Source organism: Leptopilina heterotoma, unplaced genomic scaffold, assembly GCF_015476425.1.
Source record: "Leptopilina heterotoma isolate Lh14 unplaced genomic scaffold, ASM1547642v1 Lhet_19, whole genome shotgun sequence".
In the NCBI taxonomy this organism is placed as follows: Eukaryota; Metazoa; Arthropoda; class Insecta; order Hymenoptera; family Figitidae; genus Leptopilina; species Leptopilina heterotoma.
Window position 1 is genome coordinate 2,360,413 of NW_025110908.1, and position 21,560 is coordinate 2,381,972.

General features: G+C 27.6%; 2 protein-coding genes across 3 annotated transcripts; one reads left to right on the forward strand and one right to left on the reverse strand.

Annotated features, from left to right (window-relative positions):
• Window positions 1-218: 218 nt before the first annotated feature.
• On the reverse strand, window positions 219-5,031 carry LOC122500593 (nose resistant to fluoxetine protein 6-like). The gene is made up of 12 exons (XM_043609601.1): window positions 4,562-5,031; window positions 4,227-4,474; window positions 3,931-4,151; window positions 3,455-3,716; window positions 3,030-3,190; window positions 2,639-2,807; window positions 2,285-2,481; window positions 2,010-2,148; window positions 1,712-1,904; window positions 1,490-1,632; window positions 927-1,060; window positions 219-840 (listed from the first exon to the last, which is right to left on the reverse strand). The coding sequence occupies exons 1-12, from the start codon at window positions 4,845-4,847 to the stop codon at window positions 810-812; spliced, it is 2,184 nt and encodes a 727-aa protein (XP_043465536.1). The 5' UTR covers window positions 4,848-5,031; the 3' UTR covers window positions 219-809.
• Window positions 5,032-8,943: 3,912 nt separating this feature from the next.
• On the forward strand, window positions 8,944-17,561 carry LOC122500597. 2 transcript variants are annotated; one of them, XR_006301494.1, is made up of 6 exons: window positions 8,944-9,026; window positions 9,117-9,259; window positions 9,366-9,490; window positions 9,565-11,179; window positions 17,049-17,303; window positions 17,389-17,561. XR_006301494.1 is itself a non-coding variant. In XM_043609607.1 (3 exons), the coding sequence occupies exons 1-3, from the start codon at window positions 14,395-14,397 to the stop codon at window positions 17,444-17,446; spliced, it is 594 nt and encodes a 197-aa protein (XP_043465542.1). In that variant the 5' UTR covers window positions 13,948-14,394; the 3' UTR covers window positions 17,447-17,561. The 2 variants fall into 2 exon arrangements, 1 of the variants encoding a protein (XP_043465542.1); XM_043609607.1 differs by lacking the exons at window positions 8,944-9,026; window positions 9,117-9,259; window positions 9,366-9,490; window positions 9,565-11,179 and adding an exon at window positions 13,948-14,675.
• The last annotated feature ends 3,999 nt before the right edge of the window (window positions 17,562-21,560 follow it).

A 21,560-nucleotide genomic window follows, 5' to 3' on the forward strand; every position in this document is an offset into this window, starting at 1 on the left:
AAATTTTTAATAGTTTAAAAATTTTGTAATTTTGGTCCTGGAGAGGAAGAAAAAAGAAAAACCGTAAACAATTATTACTTACAAATTTCATTTTAATAGTATCAATAAATATAATTCTAATGAAATGTTCTTTTTAGGTCAGGGATTATTCAAAAAAAAAGGAGAAATATATATGAATTAATTATATTTTATCTATCTTAATTTATTATCACATAAAATCTGTACATTTTTAAAAATGACACATTACTCCAACTATTAAAAGCATCAACCTACATGCATTTGATTTGTAATCGAAAATTAGACTTTCATGTGCGAAGTTTTCTGAATGAAATGAATGTGATAATTTTACATTTATAATAATTAAGAACTATTTTTATATTTCAATATTTTGAAAATCTAAGAAACGAAGAATTATTAATGTAAGTAGCCGGAAGGTCATTTTATACATCGTTACATATTGCAATGAAGATGAGTGATAATCATTTATAAAATTTTTTGTATTTTTGTTAAATTTAAATTAAACAAATATTAATAGTCTTATACAATTGTTACTAGTTGTTTTTATACTTAAAAATTACTCATTTCACAACATTGTTATTTATCTTTAACACAAACTCAATTTCAGTTCTTCGATTAGTAGTGTAAGACAGATTCAGTCGGGCGGTAATATTCCAATTTTTATAGTGTTCTTTGTATTTGGTTAGTAGAAATCAATTTTGGGAAGTCAACCACAGAATTTTGTCATCTCCGTATTAAAGTACATGTTCCAGTCAAGCGGACCTCATGAAATTCTTCTATTCTTGATGATGTTATTCAATCTTTTTTTGAGTTTCAGCTGACCTGAAAAGAAGATTTTGTTAACAGTAAGAGAATACAGATCTTATTCAAAAAATCATAAAGTATTTAATGTGGAAATAATTACTTACAGTCTGCTTCTCTGATGATTTGTGTACCGGTTCAATAAAATATTTATACAATTTTTTACTGGAAATTCTATGACAATTGTGATGAATAATCCGAGGCCCACTGAGTAAATCCAATCTGCTACTAAATGTTTAAACTACAAAAAACGTTTACTTTACAAGATAACTCTCAATTGTTTGTGTACAAAATGAATTTAATATGTTTATATTTTTGAATCCCTTTTTTAAAAATAAAAATTTCCTTTCAACTAATAATGCATGAAAAAATCATAGCCATGCCTACTATTTGTAAGTAAAATAAGTAAAAAATATTTTTTCCAGAGTAAAGTTAATTCGGATAAAAGTCAAATTTGTAGTATTTTAAAACTTTTTCTTTTTTGTTTCAGGTAAGTTAAACAACACATTTTTCCTGTCGAGTTGTTTGTTTCGTAAGTAAATATATTTTGAAATATTTATAATTATGTAAATTATTAAGTAAAATGTTTAAAAATTTACCAAATTCGCTTGAAACTCAGTGAAAAATATTCCAAACAAAATTTAATTGTTCTATCGGTATGAAAACTTACTATATTGTAAACTGAAAAAGTAAACGTAGTTCTTGTTGTTCCAAATTCATAATGGTACATTAAAAAGTGACCCAAAAAAATTGAGTAATTGATTCGAGAAAGAGGCTGTAACCATCTTGCTGATAAAATATTGTACACAGTATCTAAACAGAAACATAATAATTTTATTCATTCAATCATTATAATTTTGTTAAAAAAATTATTAAAAATTCTTAAAATAACCTAATCCTTCTCCTATTGTCAATAATAGAGGGATAGCACAAATACTAATCGAAAAAATTGGTCTGTGCAGGCTTGCGTATAAACCCTTTTCTAAAGCACTTGTTTTCCAATTTGGATTTATGAAATATGTTCCACTCCATATTGTAGTAAAAATAACGATAATTGAAATAACAAATAAAACTTTTGACCATGCCTAAAAATATAGAACAAGTTAAAATTAATTAGAGTAATCAACTATTAGCAGTGAAAAATCATTAATCATATTTATTTATATAATTACAATCATTATTGAATTTACCTCTGAAAGTTTCCAATTAGCTTTTTTGTAATCATACATAAAAACTCCAAAAATTAATCCAATAATATAAGATGACGAACGGAGATGAGTTTTATCATAGTAATTCAAAACATAATCACTATCTTCTACTTTTCTCAGACTATAAAAATTATAATTCGTATTCATCAATTATTATTAATAGTTTAATTAAAATTAATAACTCCATTTTTTTATATTAATTATTGTATAAGAAATTTTAAAAAATGGATGGAAAGTAGAACATCCAATGTACTTACGTAGAAAATTCTTTAAAAATTGGATCTAAATCATTTTGATATATAATGTAAAACGTTGTAACAATTGAACAAATCAGAGCACAATTAATAAATATGTAACCAATTTTTCGTGGCATTTTATAAAATGCTCTAATTAATAATAATCCAATTATGTAACATTGGACATCCATCGCTAAATACCAGGACTGTATCAGACACTATAGAAAAATAATCATAAAGTTATTATTTAAATAATACAAAGAAATTTTGAAATTTCGTTTAATATGTATCATTAAAACTTTAACTTATTGGTATAGAGTGAAAATGTCAGATAATTATTATTATTATTATTATTAATATTAACTATTATATCACCTTATTATTTCCGCCAAAATAATTATTGATAAATAATAAATTTGTCCACCAATAAGAAGAACAAGAATTTTTATTCAATCCCATAATTGATTCCCAAAATGGTCCAGAACCTAATCTGTAAAAAATCGTCGCATATCCAAGAGCCATAAACGCAAGGACTGGCCATAATCTGTGAAAATAAATAATTTAATTATTTAATTTTAAATAAATAATTTTAATTGTTAAAATTTATCTAATTTTTAATTATCTATTAATGGAATTTTATGATTAGTGATTTATTCAATTTTTGTGAACAGTAGAATCTCGATCTTTTGTTGATGCTATCGATTGAGGTTGCACTGAATTTTCTTTAATTGTGATAAACATTTTTTGTAAGAATTACATAATGTACCTCAGTAAGCGTTTTAATATCAGAAAGAAGAAATTAAAACTTTTTTCTTCATTCCAATAAACTAGTAAAGAGAAGGACAGTATAAGTCCTGCAAATCCGAAAAATCCGTCTATTAACAAAGGACCATTGTGCAGTAGTCCGAAAAATGGTTTAGATAAAACCTGTAAAATTATTAGTAATGTGAGTAGATATAAAGATCTCCTCGTGTAGCAAACAACATTTAGAAAAACATCTTTACAAAAGATTTTTAATTTAGAGAAATTATATGTGTTTTCTAGGGAGGATTTAGAGTGTAAATTTGCTAAAATTACATTTTCAAATATTAATATTCAAAATGTAAAGAGAGGGTTTACATTCTAAAACCTTTGTTACAAATAGAATGAATCTAAAATGATTTTAATTATATATGATTTTATTAGTAATACCCATTCAAAATATATTGCCGAAATAGTTCCCGTATAAATGCTTTGCAGTTGTCTGTGAGCTATAAATGTAATTGCTAATATAAAAACTCGAAAAAAGTGGATAGAATCAAATCCTTTATGTTGATAGTTCACCCTGAAAATCTCGTTAAAATTTCTACGGGCAGAAAAGCAGAGAAGCAGAGAGGTCTCTTTGTTTTGGTCTGAATTTACGTCCATCCAAGTGGCGATTATGACCATACTTACCAGTGATAGAAAAATAAAACTGAAAATTAAGGAGGAATTTAAATTAGGTGTTTTTATTTTATTACAACTTAAACTATTCATTTAATTATTTAAAATAATATTTCATTTAAAAATGCTATTAGCATTACCTTCAATAGAAATAACATTATTAATGTTAATAAGAGTAACATCAATAAAATATAATTCAAAAAACTATTTAATTTTTGTGTAATAATAGAAGTGGAATATCTTACCAGAAAATTATATCATAAACAGAAAATCCTGGAACTTCTTTAGAAGTTAGAGAACAGTACATAGGCAAAATTGATGCTTTGACTGTAATATTATAATTTTTGCCAAATTCATCCAGAGGTTCTTTTAGTGCCACCACAATATCTTCTGGTTGACATTCCGCAGGGAAACATAATGCCATTTGCAAAAAGTACCTTTGCCATCGTCGAAAATCGCCCTTTTCCTTAAATTAAAATTTTTATTTATTCTAATATCTTGCAAACGAAAAAGAATTTTCCAAAAACAATTAATTATTTACCCGAATTGCTTCCCAAGCAGAATTTTTCGGATCGAAAAATATTTCGTATTCACCAGTGAAATTCGTTGGTTCATTTTTTTCTTTAAACTTCACATCCACCAGACAATATCTGCTGTGAATTTCTTCAATTTTCCCATCTTTTTCATCTATTATTTTAGTTTCAATTTGTTCACACTGGTCATAGCTTCCCAAATGCCGTGTGAAACCATTGAACACGCCATGGGGATATTTTGAAGATGCATCAAACACTGCAAATCAGTAAAAATAACTCATAAAAACAAAAAATTGTTAGTTATTAAATCGAGAGTAAAATATATGTTGAAATAAATACTTACTTTCAGTAGCCCACAAAGTGCCATTCTTCAAATGATTAAGATACAATAGTAATTGATTTTTACAAGAACCTTCGGGAATTGAATTCGAAGTTGCAACAATTACTGGCAATAAAGGTACATTTAAAAACCAAGGAGCTCTTTCGCCACTCTTTTCACTAATTACATTTCTCCTCCAATTTTTATCAATCTTCAAATTTTTATCGAAACTTGGTACTTCTTTCGTAAGCAAAAATTTGGGATTAAGAACAAAAAATACAAAAATAATACAAGTTCTGAAAGAAAGCATAATTTTTGTCCTTCTTGAAATTAGAAAATGCAGTAAATTTGGATTATTTTAAATTAAATTAGAGTTTAATTTAAATAAGAATCAGATTAACTCAACTAAAATTAGTTTTATCCAACTAAAATTAGTTCACAAGACTAATGCACTTTGTAAGAATAAAGACACCTTTTCCGACATTACACACGGAGACGACATTCAACTCTGGCAATAAGTTATAATATTAATGCTTATATCAATGTAAAGTCATAATGTTTTTATTAAGGAAAAAAATTTTGCAAAGAGTTTATTTTACTAATATATGCGAAAGACAATTTCTAATTACTTTCTGCTCCAGTCTGTATGACTGGAAAAATTTATGTGTTTACAAGAAACTAAACTTTGTATCCTTTTTAGAAATGTAAAAATTTGTTATAGGTGAAAAAGTGGCTTAATGCAAATAATCTTCATTGATAAAAAAATACTGTAAATAGCTATTGGTTTTCTTAATTCCCGATTTATATAATCGAGATGAATGGCTTTTTATATTCGAATTTATTATCTAGTGATAATAAAAATCTTAAATTATTAGATTTGATCTTTATTCTTATAAATAGTTTTTTCGCTTATAATCAGAGGATGAATTTCGAGAAAAAATTATAATTTAGTAATGTTTTTCTTCTTATAAAGTTGAATGTTAATGACAATGAAAGAAAAGAAATAAAATTCTGTAATTTTAATAAAAAAGTAAATAATCATTCTTAATTTTTAAAATAAATAAACAATTTTTTATAAAATGAGGAATTTATTTAACATAAATAATATAATTTGAACAAATTAAACATTTTTTAGAAACAATTTGTTTACAATAAATTACAGAGATGAAATAAATTTTATTTCTTTTTATTTTAAAAAATTTTTTTAATCGAAAAGAACAATCGAAAGGCTTTTTATTTTTAATAAGGGTAGAAGCGCATGATCGGTAAAGGAAGGAACTTTAATATAATAAGTGGTTTTTAATGGTTTTTTTCTTATATTGATATTCAGTAAATTCTTTTTATTTCGTTTATTTCAAATATGTAAAATGGTTGCAAATTATGCAACGTGAAAGGTCGGAAGTTCGTCTTTAAATAATTCCATTATGTGACAAACAATAATTTTGGAAAATTCTAATTAGTGCTTTTTTTGTTAAATTTTTCAAAAAAGTAGTAGTCTTGTTTTGAAATTCGCATTATTAAAACATGTTTAAAGTTTTATGCTACTTTATATACGACATTTTGTGTTTTGTAAATATAATTTTTTTTTAAATTGCGCTTATTTTTTCTCTGTTTATGATTTTTAAGTATTAAATTTAAAATTCCAGAATCTATTCATTTTTAACACGAGATGAATTTCAATTGTTTGATAAATTCCCTTTTGTTGAAATTTCTTGTCTTTCACTGTTTAATTTATCAAGTGGTGTTTGGGGAACTAAGTTACAATGAATACTTGAAGGAAAATAAAGGTTTTGCATTAAGTGAATTAAATTCGACGATAAGTGAAAGAGGTGAAAAATCTCCTTGGTTTTTGAATGTACCTTTATTGCCAGTAATTGTTGCAACTTCGAATTCAATTCCCGAAGGTTCTTGTAAAAATCAATTACTATTGTATCTTAATCATTTGAAGAATGGCACTTTGTGGGCTACTGAGAGTAAGTAGCATTGTATTTTTCCTGAAAAATTAAGTTCGCAAAGATGATTTCTATAATTTTTCTTCAAGTGTTTGATTCGTCAGCCAAATTCCCCTACGGTCTGTTCGATGGTTTGACCCGACATCTGGGAAGTTTCGGTCAATGTGAAAGAATTCATGCAGAAGTATTAAATGCTAAAAATGGAAAAATTGAGCAAGTTCGCAGTAGATATTGTTTGGTGGATGTGAAATTTAAAGAGAAAATTGAACCAACTTTCAGTGGAGAACATGAAATATTTTTCGATCCACAAGTTTCTGCTTGGGAAGCAATTCGGGTAAAGAGTGAATAAACTAATGCTGCAACTTTTTAAATCTGTTTTAGTTAAATTATGACTAATTTTAAAAAAAATCTTGGCTGCATTCTTTAGTAAATTTTTTAGTAAGTAATTATTAGTAAAGAATATTTACTATTTAATAAAAGTTGTTTTCGATAATTTAAGGAAAAAGGCGATACTCGACGATGGGAAAGGTATTATTTGCAAATGGCATTATGCTTCCCAGCAGAATGTCAACCAGAGAACATTGAAGAAGCACTAAAAGAACCCCTTGATGAATTTGGCGAAAATTATAATATTAATGTCAAAGCATCAATTTCTCCATTATATTGCTCTTCTCCTACTTCTAGAAAAACATCTTTTTCCAATTACGAAATAATTTTTTGGTATTATTGATTTTTTATAGGTACATAAATTACATCATTGAAAAACAATCGATTTCTTAAAGTTTCGAATGAAGACACTGAGATTAAAACACTTACAAACGTCTTGTGTAAAAAATATTTTTAATAAAATTCAAATTTGAATGAAGTATTAAAAAAAATTGTCAAGTACTTAAACTTTTGAAACTTTAGGAACATTATTTTTGTAGTAATTGTTATTAATTAAAATTTATCCAAGAATAAGAAAATCACTTGTTTTAATGTTTCAGTTCAACATTCCTTTTAATAATTACTATTGTCACAGTAAGCACAATGTTCACAATGTTCCCTCCATAGTTGATGGAATGTTCGGTTTGGGAGGTCTTGTACTTTCCTACTCATTATTGGAAAAATTGAATGCATCAGGAAAATTGAATTACGTTAATTTGATTTTAAATCGATTAATAAGGTATACTTATTTTTTGCCATGTCGTTGCTACACTTTGACTCAAACTTTTTCACACTGAAAAAAATTCTTGTTTTAAGCCGATTCCTCTTATTTTAATGCATATTTTCCTCTTGTATATGGCTCAGAAAACCTTTAAAAACTTTTTAATTTTATCAATTTTATCAATGAAACTTATTCACTGAACGAACAAACTTATGAGTGAGGTTACAAACTTTCAAAACGGATAAAGTTTCAAGAAAAAAGTTCCAAAATTTATTTTCTTACAGCATGAAAGTTCAACTGTATCAAAAAAATTTTGCAATAAGAAATTTCAAAACATTTTCAAAACAACGTGACTATGTTTATTATATTAATAATAATTATTAATATTAAAATCTACAGATTATTACCTCTTTTCATGTTCGTAACATTTGGATATGCAACAGTATTTTATCGGTTGGGTTCGGGACCGTTTTGGGAAGTTACAGTTGGATTTAATCGAGAATCGTGTTCTTCTTATTGGTGGACGAATTTCTTTTTCATTAATAATTATTTTGGTGGAAATAACAAGGTTAAAAAAAATAAAAAATATTTCTTTTTCAACAAGTTATTAAACATTATTCTAATTTCTTTTAGTGTGTTATTCAGTCCTGGTATTTGGCTGTAGATTTTCAATGCTACATAATTGGATTATTCTTGATTACTGCATTCTACAAAATGCCTCGTAAAATTGGTTACACATTTTTAGGTTGCACCTTAATGTTTTCAAGCACACTGCTTTTTTACACAATGTATAAAAATGACGTAGATCCAGCTTTCAAATCTTTCGTAATGTAGGATTTATTTTTTTTTATGAAAATAAAAGGAAAAATCACACTGAATAAATATTGCTGTACATTCATTTTCATTACCATTGCAGACCAAACAGACCAGAAATGAATGATTTATTTCTTAATTATTACATTAAAACTCCACTCCGTTTGTCTTCTTATGTCGTTGGATTGATTTTCGGAGCAATTATTCACGATTCAAAGAAAACTAGTTGGCGTTTTTCAAAGGTAAATCTTGTAACTAAGAATTGTTAGATAAAAAATTTAGATTGAAATTTAAAAATGAAAGGATGAATTAAGAATTGTGTTTAAAATTATTAAAATTTGAACAGAAATTATTAAAATTAAATTTTTTTTTTACTTAACACAGATCTTGACACAATTTTTATACTTTAGTGTAATTCCAATATTTTGGATTTCATTTTCGAGTGCATTTTTTTTCACAACTCCAAATTTGAAAATGAGTGCTTTCACCAAAGGATTGTATGCAACTTTTTCAAGACTAACTATAGCATATTGTGCCTGTATTGTACCTTTAGTCTTCACATTTGGAAATGGTTTAGGTTAGACTATGAAAACAAATAGTTTCTTTATTGATGATAATAATTAATTTAATAGAATAATAAAATTAATCTAATAATTATCTATTATAGATTTTTATTATAATCTGATGACTGCAAGGTGGTTTCAACGACTATCAAAAATATCTTATTCAATATATATTACTCAGTTTGCAATGTTTCTGTATGAGATTGGAACATCAAGGCTAACGAATGATTTATCCGTTTACATTTTAGTAAGACAATACAACACAGTAATGAAATATAATAATCAGGCATATCGGGAAATTTTATCTAAAGTACGGGAAATGTTTTAATAAAAAATTATTTTCTTTCTTGCAGTTCAAATACTTTTTGGGAGATGCAGTGTTTATAGTGTTGCTGGGTTTATTTTTCGCTATTTTAATAGAGTATCCGTTTAAAAATTTTGGAAATTTGGTCCTGAAAAGGAAGACAATAAGGAAGCAGTAAACAATTGTTACTTACAAATTTCATTTTATTAGTGTCAATAAACGTAATTCTAATGAAATGTTCTTTTCAGGTCAGGGATTATTCAAAAAAAGGAGAAATAAATATGAATTAATTATATTATATCTTAATTTATTATCACATAAAATCTGTACATTTTTAAAAATGACACATTACTCCAACTATTAAAAGCATCAGCCTACATGCATTTAATTATTGTAATCGAAAATTAGACTTTCATGTGCGAAGTTTTCTGAATGAAATAAATGTGATAATTTTACATTTATAATAATTAAGAACTATTTTTATATTTCAATATTTTGAAAATCTAAGAATCGAAAAATTATTAATGTAAGAGGCCGGAAGGTCATCTTATACACCGTTACCAATTGTAATGAAGATCCATGGATTGCTACGTAACCTGAAAACCCTGTAAATGTCAGGGAACCATGGCAGAGTCAACCTCCAAAGGAGGTCCAATTTTCTACACAAGAGAAAATCGATTGCGAAAAGGCAATCAATGTTCTAATTGGGAAAAAAGCAGTCTCCAAATGTTCACCTGACAAAAAAAAATTTATTTCCACATTTTTTCTCACCTAAAAATCAAATGGGAAAAAAAAATTCATTCTAAATTTAAAAAAATTGAATGAATTTTTAGATCCTCCCTATTTTAAACTCGAAGACAGGAAGACAGTTTCTAGAATGCTCTTTGAAAACGCTTTTATCCCTACATAAAACGTCGCATTCAAAAGTATTTAAATGTATTGATAGTTTGAATGCGTTTTTAATCCCGTTTTCTGATGCGTCGAAACGCCATTAAAAAGTATTAAAATGTATTCAACTTCATCAAGTTTAATGCGAATTACATTCTTTAAATTGCATTAAAATGTATTGATTGTTATTTTGAACGAATCTTGTATAATAAAGTAATATTTAATCGCATTCAAACGAAAGTGATAAACTGTATTAAATAGCATTCATATTTCCTAAGAATTTCTCTTGTATACAGTCGCATTCAATTGCATTGAAAGTTATGCAAAGTTCCATAATAAAAAGTATTCATATTTTTTTGTATTTTTCGTGTATTAAATCACATTTCTTTCAAAGCGATAAACAGTATTAAATAGTATTCACATTCTTTTAAAATTGCTCTTGTATTCACTGGCATTCAGTTGCATTAGATGTAATGTGAGCTTTCACATTAAAAAGTATTAACTTTGTGTTTGAATGCGTAATTGTCGAATAACGCGATTCAAGGCATGTTATCACCAATGCAAAGCAATACTTTTGAATACGACAGTTTATGTAGGGATGGCCACTTTAGATTTATCTGATGCCTTTCTTTTAATTCCAGTGACAGAAACAGACAGAAATAAAACTAGCCATAAAACTTAGGTTCCAGTCGCCTTTCTCGGTAATTTATCAAGATGATTTTCTCCTAATTGGGAAAACAAAAGATCAATGCCTAAAAAACATCATTGTAACAATCCTGCGATTTAAAAAGAAAACAAAAAATAATTAAAAAGCGTAATGAGGAGACACTGGGAAGTACGCCCCTTAGTGTGAGAGGAACAAGTGTTTTGGTGCAAGCTTTAGAAAATCTGTGGATCGGATCGGGCAACTAGCGTTACTACAATTCATCTATAGGACGAGACTCACTGGCATAATTTCCATTGAACGCCACTTAGGTAAGTTCGTTTAATCGTTCAATTTTTAATCAAATTCAGCCACTGACTTGAACAAAGTTTTTTGAGCTCCCAAAGTTATTTAAAAACTTTACAACTTGTGCAAAAATTAAAATTTGTGCTTATCGCGGGACTTTAAATTTTTTTCACATTTAGCTAACTGGTCGATACGAAAAAAAATTATAATTTTCAATCAAATTCAGCCACTGGCTTAAACAAAACTTTTTTGAGCTCCCAAAGTTATTTAGAAACTTTACAACTTGTGCAAAAATTAAAATTTGTGCTTATCGCGGGACTTTAAATTTTTTCAGATTTAGCTAACTGGTCGATATGAAAAAAAATTATAAATTTCAATCAAATTCAGCTCCTGACTTGAGAAAAGTTTTTTGAGTTCCTAAAGTTAATTAGAAACTTTACAACTTCGGTTGTAAACAAGAAAGCATGAGATATAACCTATAAAAACATCGCGCATTTGACCATAGACATTAGAAAAGACTGCGCAAGTGGATTGAAATTCAGCTTGTGATATAGAAAGAGACATCAATGCGTTTGACTGAGACGGATAGAGCAGAAGAACCGATTGTCAGACTCTTTCTACCGCACGGCATGCTTTGGAGTGAGGGAGAAAAAGGGAGTTCTTACGCTCTATCCGTCTCTTTTTATACCACCGGCTTACTCCTCTCTTGGGAATCGTGAAACTCACGGGGCGGTATTCATAGTCGATACTTATTTCTTAAGCAGGGACTTAAGCTGCCACCTAGATTCATAGTCGTGCAATAAGCATTGCCTTAAGCCGCAACTTAAGCATTTGCTTGGAAAAGTAAATTGTTCGATTTTGAGATGCATAGTCCCATCTTAAGTACGCTAAGTATTCATAGTCAAATAAGATGAACTTATTTGACATTGCCGGTGAACTTATTTGAACGAATTGAGGTTATGATTTTAAGTCAACGTTTTACTTGACTTAAGCAATTACTTATTTGTCTTTTTATAAATATTTATAATAAAAATGAAAAATTTTTTATTAAAAACAATTTAATAATAATTAAAATTTAATAATTTTAAAAAAAGGTTCAAAATTTATAAAATTTTCACGAGAAATAAAAAGTATTTTTTTTCATCGAAATGTTGAAAAAACATTTCTATTTGGGAATGTGTCTATCAAATATATGCATACACACACTTACATCCGGAGAATTTGTTTCCCATGTTGAAATATTTATATAAACTATACTTGAAAATTTGTAAAAATAATTGATTCTAAGAAAATCGACATTCTATGAGGAAATGAAACTGTTAATATTAAATAATAATTATTAAAAAATACTAATTTTAAAAATTTTGTAGTTCCAAACGAAAGTTAATATTTTCACCCCTTTTGTATGCACTCTTGGTTCATTGGTTTAGGAAAAACGTAGAAAAATAAGATTTTGTTTAAAAAGTTGCAAAAAAAATACATTTTAAAATAACTTTTTTAAAAAAAAATTTTTTTTGTCGTTTATGATTGCGTTTGTTAGAAAAAATGGCCAAATAAAAATGCTTTTTTCATTTGGTTTATAAAAATACTACTTTTTTTGTAAAATTTCACTGATTCTGACACTCAGAATAATTTTTTTAGAAACAATATAATAATAGTTAAAATAATTTATTCTATCTTTTAATACAGAAAAATTTAGAATCTAAATATAATATTTTGTCAGGAATAAGAATATTTCAATTGTTCATCATACTGGTAGTTATTTCTTGTATCCATTTACTTTATAACTTTTTTCCTATAAATATTATGAGATTATGGCCGTTCCAGTATGTAAGCATATTTTAAATTTTTTCACCCCCTCCTCTCCGGTATAAGATATTTTATGTGCATTAGCGCCATTTTTTCTAATGAATATAAACTATCTACCATCGCTTATTGGTAGATACAAGAGAATATTGACGGAAAAAGCCGAACACTCAATAAGATCATCTTAAGCATTTGCTTGGTCAAGAAGTTCTTAAGCTGCATTTCCTTTACCAAGCAATTGCTTATTTTTAACTATGAATACATACGTTCTTAAGCTCGACTCATTCGAATAAGACCGACTTGATCAAGCAAAGCTTAAGTCCTTGCTTAAGTCGGGACTATGAATACCGCCCACGCAGTCTATTCTTATATGTCTATGCATCTGACAGTAGCAGACGATATTTAGTTTACTTTTTCCCCGTTAGCGACACTGCTGTCTAGGAGAGTAAAGAATAAGGCTGGAGTCCCATGACACCGTTTTGCGTTGCGTTTTGTAACTAGGCCATGAGTGTGAGAGAGATGGAGATATATGTTGCTATATTTGCACTCATGGCCTAGTTACAAAACGCAACGCGAAACGGTCCCATGGGACTCCAGCCTAATGAATTGAGATACATGAAATTGGCACACATTGTATCAGGAAGGAAGAGTAAGGAGACCGAACTCTGCTTCTACAAATGTCTGAGAAATATGCACGAAAAGTGCCAGACTCACTGTGTTCTAGTTGATCACCAATTAAGTCGATCATGCGCATTGAACTAAAGTTCAGTGTTGACATAGATGAAAAGTGTGGTTATGTCAAGGTAAATTTTACATAGTTTAAACAGTGTTAATTTTAAAAGCAAATTTATTTATTTACAATTGTGATATTATTTAGATTTTTAAAATAATTTAATAATATATTTATGAAAAAGGAAAAATTTTGCAAAAATGGTTAAGAAGAATTGTGTTTATAACTAGAGTATATTTACATACCGTACAAGGATAGAAGAGACTAATGTTTTTAGACTCTTTTTCTTTCTTTACATCCTGGCACACAACACGACATTTTTTAAATAAAATAAATAAATAATTATTAAAACGAAATGTATTGTATAATTATGTATGTATCTCACTAAGACCGGCTAAATGTAAACATTAGATCTTACATCTCACTCGCACAATTTTTACGAGAAACAGAGACACAACACAGCTTATGCGCATGATCAACTTAATTGGAGGTCGACTAGAACGCAGTGAGCCTGGCACTTTTCGTGCATATTTCTCTGAGATTTTTAAAGCGCTTTCTACACAGAGTTCGGTCTCCTTACTCTTCCTTCCTGCATTGTATGTACGTTGTTGAATCTCCTTATCCAACACGGTGCTCTATGCCTTTCTACTTGTCATTACCGAGTCTGAATGAGGTTTAGTTAAATACACTTGTAATTAATTTAAAATGTCTAGTAAATTTGATGCTAAGTATTTCGACCGTAATATCTATCGTCTTGAATGTTTAAGAAACTATTTAAAGAAAACTGAACGTGTATTTAATTTAAACTGTAGAGAAGATTGTCAGCACATACGTATAAACGGACTACGATGTACCGGAAAATTTACAGTTAAGCATGACATATCATTAGGAAAGTATTTACTCGAAGTTGGAGGAATTTCAAAATTTTTGAACACAAATTCCACTAACTTTTCAACAACAATATGTGCTTTATACGTTGCGAAAATGTAATTATTATTATTATTATTATTATTATATGTGACGCGCTGCTCGCACGGAGAAAAATAGTTAGCTATTTCAGCTAATTTTTAGCTACCTTAGCTAACCTTAATTGCTATTATACGGATAGCAATTATTGTTAGCTAATGCAGCTAATAATTAGCTAAAATAGCTAACTTGTTTTACTAAACAAGCTAATTATTAGCAGTAATAGCTAAAAATTAGCTATCCATATAATAGCAAACTCATTTTTCTTCGTGGGCGAGAAAGGTACCTAAGAAGCAAAAAATTTATTCATGTTGTGTTTGCAATTTTTAGAGTAAAAATACAGAAAGAGAATTAATTTCTGCCACCAATTGAGGGCCTGGAAAGCATAACCGACACTATGTTTACGCGCAAGCTCCTTGCTGGAGTCTGCCTCACGCAGCAACTAAGGTTCGAGCGCAGCGTCGGTTATGCTTTCCATGCCCTCAGTTATTGATGCTCAAGTGTTAATTACATAACAAATATTCAATAGAAACTGGTTTCAAATTTGCATAAATAAAAAGAAATTTTTAATCACGATAAATCAAACCCAAACATAATCTATATTTTGTTTGCTTCTTAGGCACTTTTTTTTGGAGCGAATCATATATGAGTCAAAACGCGTCAACCGTGAATAGTGAATATTTCCGAGATATTTGCATTATTTTAGAAAAAAATTAATAACTCATTACTGTTTTGCTAGAAATTAATGGCAATTTTTTTGGTAGTCATTGAATATCCACTCTTTTAAATAAACTTAATGGTGAAAAAAAATTTTGAAAAATTTTTAATTTTTAATAACAATTTTATAAACAATTAGTGCTTTTTATGCTTTCTAGAGCAAGGATTTTAATGAAATTTATATGTAAGATACATTGAACCTACATCTTTATATTCCCGAAAAAAAAAATTTGTATTTCCAATTACAACCGGAGATTTTGAATTATTTGTTGCGCCGTGCGCCGTCTGCTCGTTTACCGCGACATTTATCACAGCGATGGATGCCACGATGACGGCGCACGGCGCAACAAAAAATTCAAAATCTCCGGTTGTAATTGGAAATACAAATTTTTTTTTTCGCGAATATAAAGATGTAGGTTCAATGTATCTTACATATAAATTTCATTAAAATCCTTGCTCTAGAAAGCATAAAAAGCACTAATTGTTTATAAAATTGTTATTAAAAATTAAAAATTTTTCAAAATTTTTTTTCACCATTAAGTTTATTTAAAAGAGTGGATATTCAATGACTACCAAAAAAATTGCCATTAATTTCTAGCAAAACAGTAATGAGTTATTAATTTTTTTCTAAAATAATGCAAAAATTTTTTATTATAGAAAAAGGTATAAATATTTAAAAATTTGAAAAACGGTTAAAAGTGTTTTTTTGGTTTGCTGTGAACTACAGATTTTCATAAATGTTTTGACTTTTCCAAAACTATAAAAAAAAATGTATTCACGGTTGACGCGTTTTGACTCATATGTGACCTGGTCTATGAAAAGGGACCTTACGTGTCAAAAAATCATTTTTTACTTTCTTGTTTAAAACGCTCTTTAAGATGTTGAAATCCAAAAAGTCATAAGTTGATTAGAAGTTTTAAATTTTTTTTTTAAAGTCAAAAGAAACAAGAGTAAAAATACGAAAAAACTGATTTTTTGTTATTATACAAATTAAAATAACGAAGACGATAATTTTTTATTATTTAGAAAAGTTGACAGTTTCTTTGACAACTGTCAACAGTTAGAATTCAAATTTGATATCATATTCGTAATCAGCGACCGCAAAAAGTTTATTACTGTCTTGTTTTACAAAAAACGATCAATTTTTATAGAAGTTGACAGCTGTCAACTGTCAAATTGTCAATTTAACATCATTTTCGTAATCAGCGACCTCGAAAACCCTTACAAACATGTGTCACTTATTTATACTTATTGTTGCTAGTTAGAAAACTTAGATTATTTTTTCTATGTTTGGGGAGTTTGTTATTAATTTATATAAACAATTATTAAAAAAAAATTTTTATTACTTGTATGTTTTTTATTTTGATACTGTGATTTACGGTGAAGAAAATAAGCCTAAATTGATTAAAAAATATTAATATTTAAAAAAGTTACAAGGGTTTTTGAAAGTTAAACTTTAACTGCTGTTTTCTCGAAAACTTGCTTTCGCACGTAAGGTCCCTTTTCACTGTCCAAGTCACATATAATTATATTTATTTATTCAAAATATACTGATACGGGACATGTTATTTTACATGTTATTTTTATCAACTTTTTCATAAACAAAATAAATTAACCCAAATAGCACGTAAGCATAAAATATAAAAATTAATATAAAAATCCCCATCTTGTTTAAGGTATTATAAGACACATCAATCTGTAAAAGCTCGCAGCATAAGGCAAATATCCCTTAATACTGCAAAAAATATGCTGAGATGGTATTTTAAAATCAGCATTAAAGCAGAAATTACACATAATTATATATTAGCATTCTCAAGCTTGCTACGAAAAAGCAAAAAGAATTTTAAAGCAGCTGAAAACTTATTGGAAAGTTGTGAGGACTTCACTTTACAAGAGCGTAAAGAAATAAAAGCAAAGTTGAAAGAAAAACTGTAAGAAAATTATTTTCTAATTTTGAAAACTCATAAAATAAACTAATATTTAGTTATTTTTTAAAAATATTTTAATATTTTTCAGCCAGCAACGTTACCAAAAAACAAATAAGAAATTGATTGTGAATACGCAATATCCATAACTTTTTTGCATCAATTGAAGTTATTTATTCCAAAAATTTGCAGAGCAATGATTGGAAAAGTTAATTAACAGCGTGCTAAATATTTTCTATGTAAAATAAATAAATTTTCTTTCAATTAATTTTAAAAATTATTTCCTTTATAACCAAAAATGTTTAAATAACAATTCAATTATTGATTGTTTTAAATTATTAAACAAAATAAAATATTAATAATTACTTTTTTTGAATCGATATTTTATACGATTCTTTGAGAATCGAATATTTTGAACTCGATTTTTTAAAGAATAGAATCTATTCGTTTCGATTGCAAATTTGTGCCCATTGCGGGACTTTAAATTTCTTTCTACTGACTTGAAAAAACCTTTTTTGAGCTTCCAAAGTTATTTAGAAACTTTACAACTTATGCAAAAATTAAAATTGGTGCTTATTACGGGACTTTAAATGTTTTTTTAGATTTAGCTAACCGGTCGAGACAAAAAAAATTTAATTTTGAATCAAATTGAGCAACTGACTTGAACAAAGCTTTTTTAAGCTCCAAAGTTATTTTGAAACTTTAGAACTTGTGCAAAAATCAAAATTTGTGCCCAATGCGGGACTTTAAATTTCTTTTTCGAGATTTAGCTAACTGGTCGATACGAAAAAAATTATAAATTTCAATCGAATTGAGCCACTGGCTTAAGCAAAACTTTTTTGAGCTCCCAAAGTTATTTAGAAACTTTACAACTTGTGCAAAAATTAAAATTGGTGCTTATTGCGGGACTTTCAATTTTTTTTGAGATTTAGCTAACTGGTCGATACGAAAAAAATTATAAATTTCAATCGAATTGAGCCACTGGCTTAAGCAAAACTTTTTTGAGCTCCCAAAGTTATTTAGAAACTTTACAACTTGTGCAAAAATTAAAATTGGTGCTTATTGCGGGACTTTCAATTTTTTTTGAGATTTAGCTAACTGGTCGATACGAAAAAAATTATAAATTTCAATCGAATTGAGCCACTGGCTTAAGCAAAACTTTTTTGAGCTCCCAAAGTTATTTAGAAACTTTACAACTTGTGCAAAAATTAAAATTGGTGCTTATTGCGGGACTTTCAATTTTTTTTGAGATTTAGCTAACTGGTCGATACGAAAAAAATTATAAATTTCAATCGAATTGAGCCACTGGCTTAAGCAAAACTTTTTAGAGCTCCCAAAGTTATTTAGAAACTTTACAACTTGTGCAAAAATAAAAATTTGTGCTTATCGAGGGACTTTAAATTTTTTTCAGATTTAGCTAACTGGTCGATACGAAAAAAATTAAAATTTTCAATCAAATTCAGCCCCTGACATGAGAAGTTTTTTGAGGTCTAAAAGTTTTTTTCAAAATTTACAACTTGTGCAAAAATTAAAATTTGTGCTTATCGCGGGACTTTAAATTTTTTTCACATTTAGCTAACTGGTCGATACGAAAAAAAATTATAATTTTCAATCAAATTCAGCCACTGGCTTAAACAAAACTTTTTTGAGCTCCCAAAGTTATTTAGAAACTTTACAACTTGTGCAAAAATAAAAATTTGTGCTTATCGCGGGACTTTAAATTTTTTTCACTTTTAGCTAACTGGTCGATACGAAAAAAAATTATAATTTTCAATCAAATTCAGCCACTGGCTTAAACAAAACTTTTTTGAGCTCCCAAAGTTATTTAGAAACTTTACAACTTGTGCAAAAATTAAAATTGGTGCTTATCGCGGGACTTTCAATTTTTTTTGAGATTTAGCTAACTGGTCGATACGAAACCGAATTTACATTAGGGTACAGTCATACGATCTAATACATCTGCATGATGCATGCATGCAGAAACATTTGACCGTTCACACCTCATTTTCTGTTTTCGTAAAATCATTTTTCTGGCGGGATATTTAAAATTGATTAAAATTTAAAAATAACGTATTACTAATTATTACAATAAAAAATGAAAAAAATTGAACGTTTATCATAAGGTATTAATTGTAAATAAATTTGTCTTAATTTGTGCCACATTTTAAATAATAATACAAATTCACAATATTAAAATGTGGTACAAATTAAGAGAAATTTATTTACAATTAATTCCTTATAATAAACGTTCAATTTTTTTCATTTTTTATTGTAATAATTAGTAATAAGTTATTTTTAAATTTTAATCAATTTTAAATATCCCGCCAGAAAAATGATTTTCCGAAAGCAGAAAATGAGATGTGAACGGTCAAATGTTTTTGCATGCATGCATCATGCAGATGCATTAGATCGTGTGACTGTACCCTTACTGTACAACAGATAACTCCCGTGGGAGTCCCGGACTCAGAATAGGCCACCTGTGATCTGCTGCATGTCGTAAGAGGCGACTAGTTTAATTACTTAAAAAATTTGTTTATACAATTCTTTATGAGAAATCAATTTTTTATTACAAATATTAAAAACTTATCACAAAAAATCGAGAATTCAATTATTTAAAAAATTTTTAATAAAATTCTTCGTAAATATTCAAACAATTTTAATATATTACTTTACAAGAATTTAATAATTTTCAAAAATATTAAAATTCTTCTAAAAAATTCAGCTATTTTCACAAATAAAAATAAATCTTGACAAGAATTCAATTATTTTAAAAAATTTTAATAAACTTCTTCTTAAAAATTTATGAATAATAAAATTCTTGTAAAGAATTAAACTATTTTTAGAAATTTTAATAAATTTGTTCCCAGGAATTCAATTATTTTCATAAAAAATTAAATTCTTGTCAGGAAATCAATTATTTTTACAAATAATTGAATTTTGAATAGGTTTCTGTTAGAATTCAGTGATACCAGGATCAATGATTTAAGATCACCTTGATTACACAAAAGATATATGTATTTTATTATAAATCAATTGTACACCGCTTGCTTTGCTAGACTTCTCCAACAGTTTCAAATTGTAATCTTTGAAAGTTGATGAATTTTTTCTACTTTTTCAAAGAAATTTTTCAAAAAATTATTAAGAATAATTAATTTAAAAGAACAATTTTTTTTAAATTGTTTAATTTCAAAATAGTTTGAATTTGAATGTTTTGAAGAATTGTAATTCCCATGAAAAAATAATAATGATTAAATATTTATTTAAAAAAGAAGCAATGGAACATTTTTCTGAGTAATCATTTTTAAACTAAATGGGAATATTTTTTAGAGTCAAGGAGAAGTAAGAATTTTATCTGGAGTTCAAGGGAAAGTGAGGGAAAAACAAAATTAAATTTTGGTTGTCAACAAAAATGTAGGGGAGAGTCTCCAGTTGTGAGACGGGTTTCATTTTTGACCCGTAAATTGTAAACGGGTAAACGAAATTGTAAATAAAATACACCGTTCGAAAGGTAACAGAAATACGCAACTTTTATTAAAAGAAAGTATAGTGTTTCGATGAACTCAAAAAATTTTACGATACATTTTCCGAGCACATCGCTTTTTTCAAAAAAAAAAAATGTCTCCAGTTGTGAGACACTCATTAAAAATTGCTAAAATTTAATAAGTTTGACATAAAACGTTATGTTTAGTAGAAATAATTAAATATATTAATAATATATATTATTATATACTAAATAATAATATTTATTCGCCAAAATATGACTATCAAATAAACACAATTTAATAGCTTCAACAAGAGCATTAAAATTGATTTCTTCTGAATCACTTGACTCTTTCCACTTGACATGTCCAAAAATACTAGAAAAAAAATAAAAACAACATTTAAATAGTATGCCTGCAAAGTAGTATTTTTTATGCTGCCCAGATGGGTGTTGACACCGTCTCACAACTGGTGATATGCTGTGTCTCACACCCAGAAATTGGCGCTATTTTGAAAAAGGAAAATTAAATTATTTTCAACCGTAGATTGGAACAATGCAATATTGCATCACAAAATATAAGGAAAACACTAACAGAAAATGCATTACATTTACCTTTTCCAATTAATTAACTTGGAAAAAAAGTACTTTGCATTTATTGAAAAAACGATTTTTAGTCGATTATCACACACAGTGTTGGTATTTAACAAAAACAGTTTATATATCCGCTTCGGCGTACACGAAAAAGTTGGCTCATATAAAAAGAAATGTTTTTATATAAACCA